At 37.7% G+C, this 16,987-nt stretch overlaps 1 protein-coding gene across 3 annotated transcripts in view; it reads left to right on the top strand.

The window, feature by feature from the left end:
* ENOX2 (ecto-NOX disulfide-thiol exchanger 2) overlaps positions 1 to 16,987 on the top strand; it is a 329,989-nt gene that overhangs the window by 283,290 nt on the left and 29,712 nt on the right. For all 3 annotated transcript variants that reach the window (XM_012653274.1, XM_012653275.1, XM_012653276.1), the window contains 2 exons: positions 1,186 to 1,292; positions 8,737 to 8,851. In XM_012653274.1, coding sequence (XP_012508728.1) covers positions 1,186 to 1,292; positions 8,737 to 8,851 — 222 coding nt within the window. The remainder of the gene's footprint in view (positions 1 to 1,185; positions 1,293 to 8,736; positions 8,852 to 16,987) is intronic.

Below are 16,987 nucleotides of genomic sequence, written 5' to 3'. Positions count from 1 at the left end.
GGTCAAATAAAGTCCCAAGTAATGTTTTTTGTTCACCATATTATAAAATTATCCACTCATGTCTTTTCAGCAAGTAACTGTATTTACCTTAAGAATAAGGGTACAATTTTATGATTTTGCTTTTAAGCAATTATGGTCTACTCTTGCCATACTTGACTTCTCATATTTGACTCATACATAATTGGTATTAAGGAGGAGTTGTTTCATTTGCCATTTGTATTTTGAAAGCATACATGGGCATAAAATCCAGGAGGTGAAAGTACATGTCTTCAGGACTTCAGAATAAGTAGAAAAAGAGAGCAGCAAGCATCATGGGAATATAAATCCTTAAATCACTAGAGGACAGGGTACAAACAGAGCTGTAAAGAGAAAAATAACACCTCTGGATTTTCTTCCCGTGAACACTCCACCAGGTAGGGGCTCTTGTCCTGCTTTTCTTTTCGCAAAAGAGTCATGTCTAAGTTTCACCTCTCTTGAACTGATTAGGATAATGCCCCAGAATATTTTTACACATTTCCCCATTTGACATTTTAAGCGACTCTGGAAAATACTCTTTAATACTGTACTTACACAGTATTCTTCCATAAAACATATATTTCTCCAGTCAACAAGCATATCTAGGTAGACTTAAAAGAGATTCAATTCATCTTAGGTTTTGATAGATGCTTCTGGCAAAAGATACCTCAGAATAGTAAAAGGATGAATTCTGTTGAAATGAAACTTCCAACTTTATTTCATAAGGCTTGTTTATGAAAGAAGCCAGTGGTAGAAAGTTGTTGGTACAGTTTGCCATTTGCTTCCATGCTGTGTGGTGTCAGTAGTACTAAACTAAACACAAGTACTAAACTAAAATTTACTACTGAAAGTTTATACGTTTACTACAACTCTTGCATCTCCTGACTGCATGAATACACACTGCCTGTATCAAAACTTTAGTCATCATTTTACCCCAAACCTTCTGGAGTTCCCTTTTTTCTTTCTGTATATTGACATCTCTTTGAGTCCCCAATAAAATCTCAGTACCCCCACACATGTAGCTTTTGCTAAGTACAACCACAACCTAGTATAGTGTCATAACAAGAAGATACAACAAGCCTGATGCTTCTCTTTTATTTCTTTTCTCCTCTCTTTTGCCATCCCTGGATGATACCCTGGCCCAATCCACCTGCTCATTCAATGCTGCAGTTGAGCAGATAGTGGCTGTGTACCATTCTGCCTCCAAACAGAAGGCATGGGACCACTTCACAAAAGCCCAGCGTAAAAACATCAGCGTTTGGTGCAAACAAGCTGAGGTTGGTAACTTTTTACTCTGGTAGCCCCTCAAGGGGACAGTTTTTCTTTAACAAGTTATTGATTTGGAATTTAGCCAGAATTAAATAGCGCCAAGCTCCCATGGTCACAACAAGGCCCTAATGAAACACTAAGATGTGTTCTATAGCCTGTCACTGTGTCCAGACCACCTGCTGTCAAAAGAGTAAAAAATGTGCATGTGTAGAGTCTTGAATGCATTCTGCTGGATGGAAACCTTAGTAGTGGAAATGTAGCTGGGATAATTATAAGTTTACTTCTCTAAGCTAGCTAGTCTTGGGTACAACAATAATTACTGACCTGTGCTTCTAGTGTTAGTAATATTAGGGCTGTCTTACATTTATTAGAGTGTCTTGACAGTTGAGGCTAGAAGCTGCCTGGTGTTACATTGGAGCTTTGAAATTTCCGAGCTTCTTTTATCGAACCCATTTAGTCATCTTTATAAATGGCAGCTTTAAAGGTAACAGAGGACTCTGATTTCAGGTTAAGGTTGACACACCTCTCTGCTTGTACTCAAGTGACATCTTTAGCCTAACACTAGTATATATGTGATGTGATTAGGTTGCTATTCTGAATCAGAGATTACAAACCAAAATGGGAGGTTTCACTGATCTGCCACTGGAAATGGTGTTACTACATATGCCTCAAGTTCTTCTGTTCCTATGGGCAGCTTCCTTACCCAGCCCTGATATTTTCAATCTACATGTGTAGCAACTTTCTCAACTACATTTCTGAGTCCTCTTTGCCAGTCTAGTAGTACTCCCATTATATCTATCAATGTAAGTTGTCATATTCCTTAACTTTTAAATAGCATTTATAAGACATTTACATTTATAAAGTACTTTCAGCTGAGAGTGGGACATAGCTCATGACCTTCCTATGGCATTGCATTCCCTAAACCTAAAAGAACTCTTCCACTTTATATTGGCTTCTCTTTAAGTCATGCTTTGTTTGTTTTTGTTTTTTATTTTCGTTCTTGTTTTTTACCTCTGCAAACTGTCACTTGATAGGAGACAACTCTGAGGAATGAAAGGAGGTATCCTGTGGGAAGTGAAGAAACTGTCCTCTTAAATTGTGGCTACCTCTTAGCACCCCACTGAAAATCAGAGCATCTTAAAAACTTAATCAACTAGACTGGCTCTTTCTTGACCTAGGCATCAAAGCTATGACTCATAAGTCAAGGGTTTCATTGGGGTGGAAGTTTCTAACATTTAACCTTTTTACCAGTTGCCTCTGGAAACAAGTCAGCCAGTGACCACCTCATGTCACAAAGTACCTGTTTCTTGTCTCATTGTCATCCTTCTATGAGCAGCCAACACTGTCTTACTCTGTAAGAAGAAAAAGTCTTGAAGTTCAGGGAGCTTAGGCACTAACTTTGGTAGCACATGTCAGACAGATGAGTTTGCTAATGAGTCTTTTTCATTGCTTACCTTCCCTGATTTATGTGTGTGTGAATCTCCTGCTAATACAATTGAAAAGGGTAGTAAGAGAAGGCTGAATTCCCTCCCCTTATTAAAAGTTAGTGTCTACAGTGACTTTACTGGAAGTTCAGTGTGTTGTGGGAACTCTTTCTCTACAGAATCATTTAAAACCTGCGTGTTTCTCTCAAGCTAGCCTAGATTAGAAGCTAAACCTTGTATGATGAATAAAAACTATAGCCATAGCAACAAACACTAGGAGATACCTCCTTTTATCCTCCCTAAGATGAGGTTTTACACCACTGGGCCAGAGGAAAGGGGAGTTGATGATTGCTAGTATTCTTGTAAAATGAAATACTGTGATTGCTAAAATAACTTTCTCTCTAGATTTACAGGCCTACCATTCCAAACTCTGAAGAACTGTTTGCAGATAGATATTCCAGTCATCCACATATCCTTGTTTTAGGATCCATCTGTACTAACACTAGCTGTTGGCCTTCAGCCACCAAAAAAACATACTAACACAATTTGAATCAACATAATTTGTATTTCCATTATGTATTGTACAATAGACCTTAATTAAGAACTGAGTTTGTGCTTTGCTTCATTGTATTAAATGATATCTCAGAATCAAATTTCTACATAAGTGTATAGAAGCTATCTCCCTATCCTCTGCTCCCTTCCATTCTCTCATCTGACCCATTCCCCACCAAGTTTCCTGTTAATGTTGAAAGTCCAGGTAAGTAGAATTTTGTTACACGTTTAATAAGGAACTTTGATTTTTTGATAATCATGTTCCTACCATAAAACATGCATAAGATGAATTTAAGTCCACGTAAACTTTTGTCAAACTATAGATAATTAATATGTAATGACTTATAATTTACTTACTTTATGATAAATCAGAAATGTCAGCTGGTACAAAAGTGGTTCTTTTCATGCATTTTCCTCTGTCTCAGGTTTCAGTTTTATCCTATGTGAAAGTGCTCTGTCCTCCATTGTAGAGCAGTGTGTGAATTGCTAAACTTCAGGAACAGTTACTGTTAGAACAAACACAAAGTCATTATAATGAGTGTTCAGAAATCACTCACAGTTCACTGTTTAAACGAAAAATACCACAGATCTACTGTGGGCAGGAGAGTGGTAGAAAAACTTTAGGAGGGCTATCTTACCTTTTTTGATATAGTCTATCAGTGATGTGACCCAGTTGATTTCAGGTAGAGATTTACAGATGCAAATTGCTAGAAAATGTTTCTGCATGCCATTTCTACCCTTTGGTTTCAGCACTGGATCCAAATGTCAGGATCGGAAATGGGCAAATCTGGGAGGCAGCTATTTCCTTTGCTCTCTGCACTTTGGTGGCTCGGAGTCCTCCCCCTGCCTGCACCTATGTCCAAACTAGGTAGAATGCTTTCCTCAGGTACATGCCACTTTTTAGCCCTTCACTATGAAGGTATTTGTTAGGGTTTGCTTCCCAAAGTAGAGCTTTTCTGATCCAACCAGAGAATGCAGAATATAGATATCTCTAATATCAAGTGCTTTAATGATAAGGTTTTCAAAGTATTAAAATCTCTTTCTCTTTTTTGGGGTATACTGTCATTTACTAAATGCTCCCCACAAGTTTATATTAGTATAGTAACCCATAACCTCTGATGTTCTTTTTGCCTTTTATCCCAGTCATGTGATATAGTATTGGGTATTTATAGAAGACTAATGATAATAGCCTGAGTTTCTTTGTAATTAAGAATGATTGTCTAGCGGGTGGAGGGCTCTGAGTTTGCCTGACTGACTGAGCAACTTAAGGAAAACATCTTCTTAGTTTTTCTTATCCTCATTTCATTATCAGCTAAATCAACCGGTAATTCTTGTTCCTGTAGTATTTTAAGGCATTTAGGTAAAATTTGTCCATAGGTCTGTTGTATTTCTAGGGATTTTTGAAGATGCGAAACACTACTAGATAAGCCATATCATGTAGTTGATTGAACTTTTTATGTTTCTAAGAAGAGATTATGCTTTCTTGTCCAGCTGGAAACAGAAAGATACTTTATGGATGCTGAGAAGCTACAAGACATAGCTTAGCCCTCAGATCTTCCTGCCGTGGGACATTTACCTAGAAGGAACACAATTTACTCTTCTGAGAAACATAATAATTTTCCCAGGGTTAGGTGACATATTTGTGAATTGAGAGTTGGTCTCTGCTTATACTCCCTGACAGTCTACATTTTTATTAGGCAACTAAAAAGCCATGACTTTTCCTGATGCAGTAAGTTGTACAATATTCAAATTTACCAATGTCAAACCTTGTTATAATCACCTTTCCAGTAACAGCCCTTTGATGATAACTGAAACCTAGACTCCTGAGATAGAATGAAGTCTCAGAAATTTCTTTATTGTTCTCTGTGCAATGAGTTTGAATAAGACATAGAAAATCTCTCTCTTGACACAGCCCTTTAAATTTCATTTTTCTCAAGCAAGTCATTATTTTCTTCTAGTTTAAGTAATGCCCCTGCAGGACATGGGAGACACTATGTTAGCCATCTGATTCTTCTATTGCTTCTTAACTATAAGTGATAATCTTGAATAGCTCACTTTTTAAAAAAGGATCTTTTATTTATTTTTAGTGAAAACTTGAGATAGAAATTATTATTTTTCTTGATAAAAGGAATACAAAGGAGGATATTAGTTTGGATAGTGACTAACTGCAGCATTAATTATTAAGAAATCCATTTGAAATACTTATACTCCCATAAATGGAGGCAATTTTCACCAGATAGCTTTGGATGTTTTCTGTATACTGCTCAGCAGGGGATAACCTAGGCAAGGAATTCTCAGCTCAGTGCTGAGGACCCTCTGACAGGCATCACATTGGCCTCTAAATGATTGCAAGCTGCTCCAGAATCCATAGTTCTCTTGCTTACTTTTTTAAAGGGACTTTTCCAGTATGATCTTGATCATTTCCAGTATTCTCCCTGCCTTCCTGAAGATGTGTGTTTACAGCTGGTAGCACTTCCCTTCAGCCTGAAAAACTTTCTTCAGCGTTTCTTATAGTGCAAGTCTATTGGTGACAAATTCTTACATTTACTTTTGTCTGAAAATATATTTATCTCATCTTCATTATTGGAATCATTTCTTCCTGAATATAGAATTCTGAATAAACAGATATTTTCATTTCTTCTTGAACTTTAAAGATATTATTCCACTGACTTCTGGCCTTTATTGTTTCTGAAAGAAATCAACGTATTCAAATTGTTGTTTCCCCTATATTGTTTTTTCTGGCTGCTTTTAAGAGTTTATCTTTATTTTTAGTTTTCTGCAGTTTGATTATGATGTTCCCAGACATAGTTTTTCACACATGTCCTGCTTGGGGTTCACTGAGCTCTTTGAATATGTAGATTAATATCTTTCATCAAATCTGAGAAATCATCAACCATTATTTCTTCAAATATTTTTAAATATTTTTCTCTCTCCTCCTTTTCTGGGATTCTGTTTACATGTATGTGAGATGTATGGATGCAATCCCACAAGTCCTTGAGGCTCTGTTTTTTAAAAATATATATCTTTCTCTCTGTTCTTAAAATTAGATACATTTATATTGTTCTCCTTTAAGTTCTTTATTCTGTCACTTATATTAATACTTTTAGGCTCATCTGGGTTTCCTTTCCAGATATTGTATTTTTCAGTTTTAGAATTATCCAGATATGGGAATTATCAGACAAGGACTTAAAATAGCTACTATAACCATGCTCAATGATGTAACAGAAATATGCTCATAATGAATGAGAAGATAGGAAATCTCAGCAGAGGAATAGAAACTTAAAAAAAAAACTTGGTTCTTCTCATTTCCAGAAAAAAGAATCCTTGTTTTTGTTTTTTGGTTTTTTTTTAATTTATCAACAAAATAATCCTTGGTTCTTTTTATTTTCAAACAAAAGAACTCTTGGCTTATGTTTAAAGTTTCTATGCCTCTGCTGAGATTTCCTATCTTTTCATTATTATGAACATATTTTCTTTAAGTCATGAGTATAGTTATAATAGATGCATTAATTCCTTGTCTGCTAAATTACTGTATCTCAGTCAGGTGTGGTGGCTCGTGCCTGTAATCCCAGCACTTTGAGAGGCTGAGGTGGGAGGATCACTTGAGGCCAAGAGTTCGAGACCAGCTTGGGCAACATAACAAGACCCCCAACTCTACAAAAAAATATGTAAAAATTAGCCAGTCATGGTGGCATGTGCCTGTAGTCATAGATACTGAGGAGGCTGGGTCAGGAGGATTGCTTGAGCCCAGGAGTCGCAGGTTACAGTGAGCTATGATCACGCCATTGCATTCCAGCCTGGACAACAAAGCAAGACCCTGTCTCTAAACAATAACTAAATAAATAAATAACCACATCTAGGTCATTTTGAGGTCAGTCTCTGTTGATTGTCCTTTCTCTTGGAAATAGGCCTTCTCATCCTAATTCTTTATATGTGAAGTAATTTTGGACTTTATCCAGGATATTATGGATAATATGTTGTGAAGATTCTGGATTCTGTTTTGTTCCTCCAAAGAATGTTGACTTTGTTTTATTTTAATGGTCAATTTACTTGGTTGGATGTAAGCTGGAAATTTGGTCTCTTGAATGGCAGCTCAAATCTCAGTTCAGTTCTTTTAGCCTTAGCTGCACTATTTAGATCCTTCCTTCTGTTTTTGTGGGTCAGAGGTCATGTGGAAATTTGAACAGTTCTTATATGCAGAATTTGAAGTGCTCTCTCTTGCTCTCGTGTGTCTGTCTGTCTGTCTCTCTCTCTCTCTCTCTTTGGTTGTCTCCTTTCTGGGATCCTCTCCTCACTTTCCAGTAGCTGTAGTTGCCCTGAATTCTCTCCTCAAGTTATTTCATCCATAAAGACTGGGTTTTCTGTTAGAAATTTAGCCTCCCTGTGATATCCTAACTCTGGTCTGCCCTCAGACTAAAAGGCCCTGTAAAAAATGAGAGACTCACCCTATGCCGTTCCCTTCTGCCAAGTGTCAGCTCCTTTTCAGAACATGACTGCTTTTCTTCACTCTCCAGTGTCATCATGTAGTTATGGGTCTTGTTTTGTGTTGTCCAAAGACTATAGTTATTATCCATGTGAGGGTTAGCCTAGTAGGAGTTTATTTCTGACAGCTCATTTTTGCTATAACTTCTAAAACTGAAAAAATTCAATAAAGAGTTCTGTTGAGTAAAACTATAAGGGGAGAGAAAAGAGGATGGCAAGTGGAAAATTAAAGGGCCCAACATGGGAAGGTAAAAATGGCAGAACCCTTAAGGGACAGTCCAGAAATCCACATAAGTAAGAGGTAGAGGGTCTTTCATAGTCCAAAATGTTTTCTAATATGAGAAGGATATAAGAATCATAAACTGCTAGAGCTCTGGGTTTGGAAAGAAAACAAGACATAGTTTAACCAAGTCTGTTTTGTCTTGTGAGATGGAAACAGCCTATCTCAGTCCATTTGTGTTGCTATACCTGAGGCTGCGTAATTTATAAAGAAAAGAGATTTATTTGGCTCAACATTCTACAAGCTGTACAAGAAGCATGACGCCAGCATCTGCTCCTGGTGAGGGCCTCAGGAAGCCTCTACTTATGGCAGATGGCAAAGGGGAGCAGGCATCACATGGTGAGAGGAAGGAAGCAAGAGAGAGAGGAAGGCGCCAGGCTCTTTTCAACAAGCAGTTCTCATAGGAACTAAGTGGGAACTCACTCATTACCATGTAGACAGCACCATAGGGATTGGCCCTCGTGAACCAAACACCTCCCACTAGGCTCCATCTCCAACACTGGAGGTCAAATTTCAACATGAGATTTAGGAGGGAACAAATATCCAAACTATATCACAGTCTCATTATGCATCTGACTTTGCCTTAAGAGTACTCTGAGGTTTTTTTTCCTAATGTGTTAAAAAAAAAAGCTACTTTATCTTATCATTACCTCTGATCATGCCCTCAGCATTTTCAAGGCTTTCCCACCTAAAAAGCATATCTTTTAACCTTAGGAAATTCGCAACATTCATAATGATGAATTGATGGGAATCAGGCGAGAAGAAGAAATGGAAATGTCTGATGATGAAATAGAAGAAACAACAGAAACAAAAGAAACTGAGGAATCAGGTAAAGATAATTCTGTTTTGTTTTATTTAACAAACGTCTGTTTGCAAGGATGATATTTTCAAACCTTTCACACCCAGTGAGGTTAAAGTATGAATATCAACCCATTAGCCTAGACACCAGCTAGAAATAATTGGTGAGGCCATCTAAGTGTACACTGGCTGAATATCACCCCTGTGGCTACAGGATTTTCTGTCTTCATTTATCCCCATATTCCACTGAAGTGCCTAATTAAAAGTGGACTTTATTTTCTAAGAAGTGCTGAGCATTTAGGCAGCATTGTTCTATATTTGGTTTGGATTTATTAATAATATGTTCTGCAGTGGAAATGATAAGACAGCATATGCATAAATAGGCAACTAGCCAACCTTTCAAGGAAAGATAGTTAGATCCCTACATCACTTACACCTTACACCAAAATTAATAACAGGTGGATTTAAATGTTAACAAAATCTATATAGCAAGGAAATTATGGAAAATATAGAAGATGGTTATATAATTTGGGGTGAAGGTCTCCAACGATAGAACTCATAAAAGATTTTTCACAAATGTATCTACATAAAAGTTAAATATTTCTGTAAAAAAAGTCACAAAGTTAAAAGAGAATTTACAAACCAAGGGGAAATATCTTCAACATATAACAGTCTACCTATCTTCTGCCTTCCATTATGGTTACTTGGGCATATACTGGGAATCAAACAGGAGTCCACAAACAGTTGTCTGGGTAAAGACTTTTGCTCCTTTTTCTTTAGTATAGTCTGGACCTCACTATGAGACAGAGGGCATGATGTAGGTCCCCAGTGGGACCCATAGGGCAAAGTTTTTGAACAGTAGGACAACACCCTACCCTACAACTTCATAATAAACTATCTTGGATGGGAGATTACCATGGGGAAGAATAAAATATCAGCCAGAAGACTAGTCCTTTCAGGCAAACCATTCCAGACAATCATAGGAGTTAGATTGTAGGAAGGTACAGTAGAAAAAGCACTGGATCTAAAATTGAAACACCTGAGTTCTAGCCCCAGCTCTGTCCTTCTTGACCTAGAGGGACTTCTTCTGCTCTGAGCCTCAGCTTCCACACTTGTAAAAAGTACATTATAAAAACCATCTAATAGGGATTTTGTGATGGCTAAGTGAGTTCATACATTCATTTAATAACTATTACGTGTCAAGAACTGTGCTAGACATTGGAAATATTGTGGTACAGTATCCCTGCTGTGTGTGGGGGGGAGGAGAGGAGAAGGAAGGAGGGAGAGAGAGAGAGAGACAGAGATGTTATAATTCAAATCTGAATTTCCTAGTTCCAGTACTTATATATTGAAGTCAGCAGCTCTATAGCCACTTCAGTGGTCTTAGAATCTTCACTTCATAAACAGAAACTCTCAAGGAAAGAAAACCACCCAGTCAGACTTTTTAAAAGACATTCATTAGCTGTCACATCTGAATTTCCTCTGTGTTTGCCATATGTTAGATCTTTAAACATACAAACTGCTATCTATATTGAATAAACCCTTTGTAATCAGTAGTTAGTTAGCATTTTCAGAATAGTGAATTAATTACTGCAAATAAATACTATAAACTTATAGCCAAAATAAACAAAAGAGTTTAATAAGAATTGTGTTATTCAGATTATTTAAGTGCTTACCCAGGGTGTTTTACAGCTGATTAATCTTTGACTTATATGATTGTCTCCACCTTAGTAGCTACAGTATTATATACAGCATTTATCCAGTGTTGCCATGAAATAAATACAACCATAAGTTTGAGCATCCACTTGATAAATTGCTGAGTTTGAAAAGTTATTGAGGGAGGAGAGGGGTGTATGGGAGATTCAGATTGAATGCACTTACTAGGGTTATGTAATTGCATTTTGCTTCTGTATCTCTTTTGAGTTAAAAGCTATATTGGCTACTGCACAGAATCTTATTCGTTTAGAGACTGGAAACTCCCTGACAGATCATCTTATAGCTATTTTCTTTCCTGTTCCACATGCCAGGATGCTGCTTTGTCAAATAAAGCTATCTACAATAGACTTAATGGAGCTTACCAAATAGCTTTTCTCCCAGAAGGTTTCAATTCATTTTAATTCAAGGACTTTTGTGCATTTTTCTTCCCCTCGATCGTATCTAATTCTGTTATCTCGCTTCTGTAGTACTCAACTGCAGAAATCCTGCTCAGTGTTAGCCAGTGAGAAAGGGTCCTTGGTTTTTATCTAAATCAGCTACATATTTTAGCTATCACATGGTTCCAATTAAAAGCTTAAGCAACTAGATCTCAGAGTTGTTTTTTTTTCCTCCTTCCATGCTACCAAACTTGAATTTCAGGAAGCTATGGCATGTTTCTGGTTAAATGTTACTTCCCAAAGAAAATAAAACCAGCCTAGCAGTCTCAGTTACCTTTCCTTGGAGTGCCACAAAATTTCTGTTCTTCCAGAGACTCTATATTAGTCAGCCTATATTAGTGATGCAGTACTTGAAATACTTTGCCATGGAAGAAAGGACTGCTGTGTTCAAAGAAATGTATTGAAGAGGGAGAATCACATCAAAGCAAATCATGATCATGTGAAATTATTTGATTCTATTGTTAGACATGATGGAAAGTATGGGTATCCAGTAAACATAAGAACAGCTGTTCCCTCTCAGCACCTATCTTCTGCCCTCTTCACTTAGACTAGTGGTTGTCAGACTTGGTATACATAAGAATTACTTGAATTACTTTTAAAAATTCAGATTTCTGGGCTGCAGAGTCTGATCCAATAGGTCTGTAATGAGGTTTAAGAATCTGCATTTTATCAGGCATCCTAAATGATTAAGATATTGGTGGTCCAGGGAGCACATTTGGGAAACATTGACTTAAACTAAAGCTCCTTCATTTTTCTGGCCAAAAATTTCTCTTCCTTTGGTATCCATTCTCCTTCTTCCTCTCCTCCCCTCCACCACCTATTATTCCCACTTTAAAAGTTTGATCAACTAATTAACAAGTGCTATGTCCTATAAGCTGATGGAAATAAAGATGTAAATATGTGTAAATCCCCATAAAATATAAGAAATGCCACTTGGTGCTAACATGAAAGGGTCTGATTAGAATTCAGCAAGGGCAAGGGATATCGGTATAGGCCAAAGTAGTCACAATCAGTGAAAATTAATCATGGCCTTGAAAGATGAACAAGCTTGGATGAGAGTAAAGAAGGTAAGAAAGTATCTTGATGGGGGGAAGAGGAGAAGAAGCAGAGCTCAAAGAGGGAAATAAGCATGATGTCTATAGGGGGATAGAGGATTGAATGGGCGAGATGGGTCCAAATTATGGGGGACCACGAATGCCAAACTTAGATTTAGCATATAGTAGGCAATATGGCACTATGAGCACATCTTGACCATGGCACTAATATGATGAAAGCAACATAAATTATACATTTTAGGAGATAATTTTGGATAAAGAGATACCAGCCAGAGACTTTTATAGGAATTGAGATATGAAATGAAGAAGAGTTGGACTAGAGTGAAGGCAACAGGAACTAAGATAAAAATGGTAGAAGAAAAGGAGGCAATGCAGTATATGAGATTAAAGATGTTAGGAGTCATTTTAGAGGAATAAACTAAAGTCTTTAACTCCAGATTGGATATAGATGATGAAGAAAAGGAAAGAGCCCAGAATGAGTCTAGGTTTTCTAGTCTGGGAGATTGGAGGATTGGTGGATATTTTAGTTCACTAGGGGTGCCGTAACAAAGTGCCACAGACTGGGTGGCTTAAACAACAGAAATTTATTGTCTCACAGTTCTGGAAGCTAGAAGTCTGAGATCAAGGTGTCAGTAGGATTGGTTCCTTGTGAGGGCTTTGAAGAAGAATTTTACTCTCTCCTAGTTTCTGGTTGTTTGCCAGCAATCTTTGGGGTTCTTTGGCTTGTAGATGCATCACCCCAATCTCCACCTTCATGTTCACCTGGCATTTTGCCTCTGTGCATGTCTGTCTCTGTGTCCAAATTTCCCCTTCCTATAAGGACACCAATCATATTGGGTTAGGACCTGCCCTAATGACCTCATTGTAACAGGGTCTATACAGACCCTGTTTCTAAATAAGGTCATATTCTGAGAGCTTCAACATATCTTTTGTGGGGGAACATGAAGCCATAACAGTAGAACTGACAGAAATAGACTGATGAATGGGATCGATTTACAGAACATGATGAGATCAGCTTCAGAGAGTAGGTAGTTAGGAAATAGACAGCGTTTGTATTGAAGTCATAGCTGAAGAAAGTAGAAGGAATAGAAAATATTAGTGTAGAGCTGTTGTCTGAAGCCCTGAGAATATTAATAAGTGAGTATGAAAGACAAGTGAACAAAAGAAGGGCAAAGGACTGAATACAGAACTTTGGGGTGTTGGGGGGGGCTACCCACAGTAAGGGAGAAGGAAAGAAAGAGGAGTTTGCAGAGAAGTTAGAAAAAGAGCAGTTCTGAGAGAATGGAAGAAAACTAGAAAAGAATTGGGTTGCGGAAACCAAGAAGAGCTTTTATGGGAGTAGGGAGTAATCAACATTATCAGATGTCACAAAGAATGTAAGAATTGAAAGAAAGAGTATTGGGCAAGAGCTCTTTTAGTAGAGTGATAGAGGTAAGGGCCAGAACATATGACATTAATAAGAGACAAAGTAGACAAAGACCACAGATCAAGAAGTTTGGGTACTAAGGAAAAGGAAACACAGGTATTATAAATGGCAACTAGAATTGGTAGCAACAAAGTTAAAGTTAAGTTGTTTTTCATTGTTCAGCAAAAAGGAAGGAGGCCATTCAGAGTGTGAGATTGAAGATACTAGAGAATGAAAGAGGAGTAATTATGAAGTAGAATCCTGGAAAAGAAGAATGGGAAGTGATCCAAATTCAGGTGGAGTTTCCTTTAGAAAGGAGAGAACCCTCTTTCTCTGAGATAAGGGAGGAGAAGTTGAAAGTATAAAATATATATGACCCAGACTTCTCCACATAGTAAGAGATTCCGTACCCATTGAGTCCATAAATGATTAGGAAATGAGACCATGAGGAGAGAGGAACAGATCTGGACTAAATATTATGGGCAGTATGGAGGGAAGAAATTAGTGCAAGGTGAGAGACCTATCAGCAAGGGCCAACATGAGTCTGTACTGATGTAGTTACATAGCTTTGCAACTTCCTATAAGAGTTCTCTGTAGCCCAGGATAAGGAGCAGAGCAAGTTGAGTCAACTGATTATGAGTTGGGGATTGGCACAACAAGCCTGGCCAACAGGTTTTCAGGAGGCTGAAGGAATATGGGGTACTGAGGAGTTTGCAGTGGAATCTATTTAGCTAGAGAGCAATTAATGGACTGGGTGAAGTTGGCCACTCCGTAAGATTAAAGGTCTCAGCAAGGAAAGAGACTAGTCTCGGGGTGATAAGGGGCAGTGAGAAAACTGGCAGGTAAAGATTTTGTGGTCGAGAGGGAAATTTAGAGATCTCAGTGGGCAAACAATGAGGTCCCAGGTGAATCCATGCTGGCAGAAACCCAACTGGAATGGAGATAATGACCCGTAAGAGGCAAGGAAAGCAAGGCATTGTGAGGTCAGGGAACCCATTTGAGATTTTGCCTGAACTGGCCTGCAACCACCCTAATGGGTCATATTAATATCACCTCCCTCTCATTCCTCCCACTCTTTTTTCTTTTTGGATTTTTCCCTTTATGAATCACCCCAGCTCAAACTTTTTTCATGAACCTTGAGAGGAATGTTGTACATTCTTCTTTCCACAATTTTGTAACATTTTTTAGTATCTCCTGTAATGGACCTTTTAAGTGGGTGGCTGACTTCCTGAATTTACTTCTATTAATTTTTTTGTTTTCTTTGTACTATTGAAGATACCTAGGAATTAATTTTTTTAATGGCACAAAATCCTTTTTGATCTTTTCTTGTACAGAAACATGTCTGGGATTTTGCTCTTATGACTCCTCTAAAACGAAGAGTTCACAGCTGCCTTCATACTTTCATATTGTCATGATGAACTGGCAGCTTTTAGATCTGAGGAGCAATCCCCATAAAGAGAAATATTTTTCCCACATAGGAAATAATCAAAATGGAGAAGCTGAGAACTAATGATGGCAGGATATGAATACATTCACTATACTATGCTCTTTAGTATCAGGACTGATGGATTCACCTACTCAAACATATTATTAAAAGGTAATATTGAACTTTTCAATGTTCTGGCAATGTACAAAGAACTCCAACTTCAGAAATGGACCCAATTAATATTAAGTCTGTGAAAGGAAAGACTTGGTGTCCTCATTAAAATGACAAAAACCCTCATTTCAGAGAGTGGGAAATACATTTTGTAGGTAAGGTCCCCTCAGTAGCATTGTAGACTATCACATTTTCTTTTGTTTGGTGACAGGTCCAAACTGAGAAGATTATTATCTGTTCCCACTTGGCTGCAGGTATCCATTGCTGCTCATCAGCATGCCCTTTACCCCAGGACAGAAGCAGTCTCTCCTCCTCATTTTCTCAAAGGGAAAATATTTTCACATTTAAACTGGAGAATATGTCTCTAATCATTTTCCTAGATCTCTGCCCTTTTCTCTTCCATGTAGCTCCACCTGACATGTAGAACATGAGCCTAATTACTAGCCAGCAGTATAAGAAGAAACAAAAGGAAGAAAATGAAATATCATTATGTGGACTGCCAGAGGAAAAAACATGCAAACCAAAGCAGAAATAAATAACTGTCCATCTGTAGAGGAGTCACTTAATTTACAGAGTAACCTGTGTGGCATTCCGCCAAATTCCAGCTCAAGATGCTGTCTTTGGTACTGACGCAGCAAGCAAACCAAATATTTCTTCCTCTGTCTGGAAGATAGTTAATGTCCCTTTTTCTATACAGTTTCATATATACAATTACCTTCACTTGTAGCATCTCCTTTTGGTGTTGTGCTTGTTAGGAACACTGCCTGTCTGATGAAAAATATCCCAGCCACTGGAAGAGATGACAAGGATAGATATTATTTGGAGTTCTGGGAATCCAAGTCTCTGCGTAATGGCTTTCTCTTCAAAGACATAACGTATGTGTGATTACAGTAAGAATTAAAATCAGTAATGAAACCAAACATAAAATGAATGTGTTATGCCAAGAGTCTTTTATAAGTTTTTAAAACTAAAATGCAAGATTTAAAACTGCCATATCAGGATCATTTCATGGCCATCCACAGAAAACAAATGTGGACCACTGAGAACATCTCAATATTACCAGAAGATATTTCTAACCAGAACTCTTCCTATTGTATTGCCACTCTCTGCATTCAGTAGACAATCTGATCACAGTAGCCTTGAATAGTACCTAATAGTTTTAGGAAACCCTCATGTTCAAGGCATTTGAATTAAACCTAGAACCTCCCTAAAGGCAGCTTCATTTCAGAAATAGGTAATTCTGAATATGGTTTTCTTTTATATCAGAATATGGTTTTATTTTATATATTTGTCTTAGTCTGTTTTGTGTTGTTATAAAGGAATACCTGAGGCTGGGTAATTTATAAAGAAAAAAGGTTTATTTGGCTCAGAATTCTGAAAGCTGGGAAGTTCAAGATCAGGTAGCTGCATCTGGTGACAACCTTAGGCTGCTTCCACTCATGGAAGAAGGCAAAGGGGAGCCAGCATGTGCAGAGACCACGTGGTGAGAGAGGAAGCAAGAGAGACAAGGAAGAAGTGTCAGGCTCTTTTTAACAACCAGCTCTTACAGGAAGTAATAGAGTGAGAACTCACCCCCCCACACACACACACACCAGGGAGGACATTAATCTATTCATTAGAGATCCAGCCCCATGACCCAAACACCTCCCATGAGGACCAACACCACCACATCAGGGATCAAATTTCAATATGAGTTGTGGTAGGGACAAATAAACCATAACCAACCCATAGCAGTACTTCATCTTTGTAATGTACAAGTGTATTCCATTCAATATGTAGAGAATGAATCTTGTCTTTTAAATCCTTTTAGAAAACTCTTCTTCCACTATTTATAGATAATAATTTTGATGTTTTGACTTCCATTACTTTACTTGCTTCCATCCAAAGTTCCTCCCCATAGGTAACTGGGAAAATTCATATCTTCATCAAATTGCCTTTTAACTTTCTATATATTTAA

The sequence above is a fragment of the Propithecus coquereli genome, unplaced genomic scaffold, assembly GCF_000956105.1.
Source record: "Propithecus coquereli isolate 6110/MARCELLA unplaced genomic scaffold, Pcoq_1.0 Scaffold42, whole genome shotgun sequence".
Classification (NCBI taxonomy): domain Eukaryota; kingdom Metazoa; phylum Chordata; class Mammalia; order Primates; family Indriidae; genus Propithecus; species Propithecus coquereli.
Note: the sequence above shows the minus strand (reverse complement) of the source record. Positions and strands in the feature narration are given on the sequence as shown.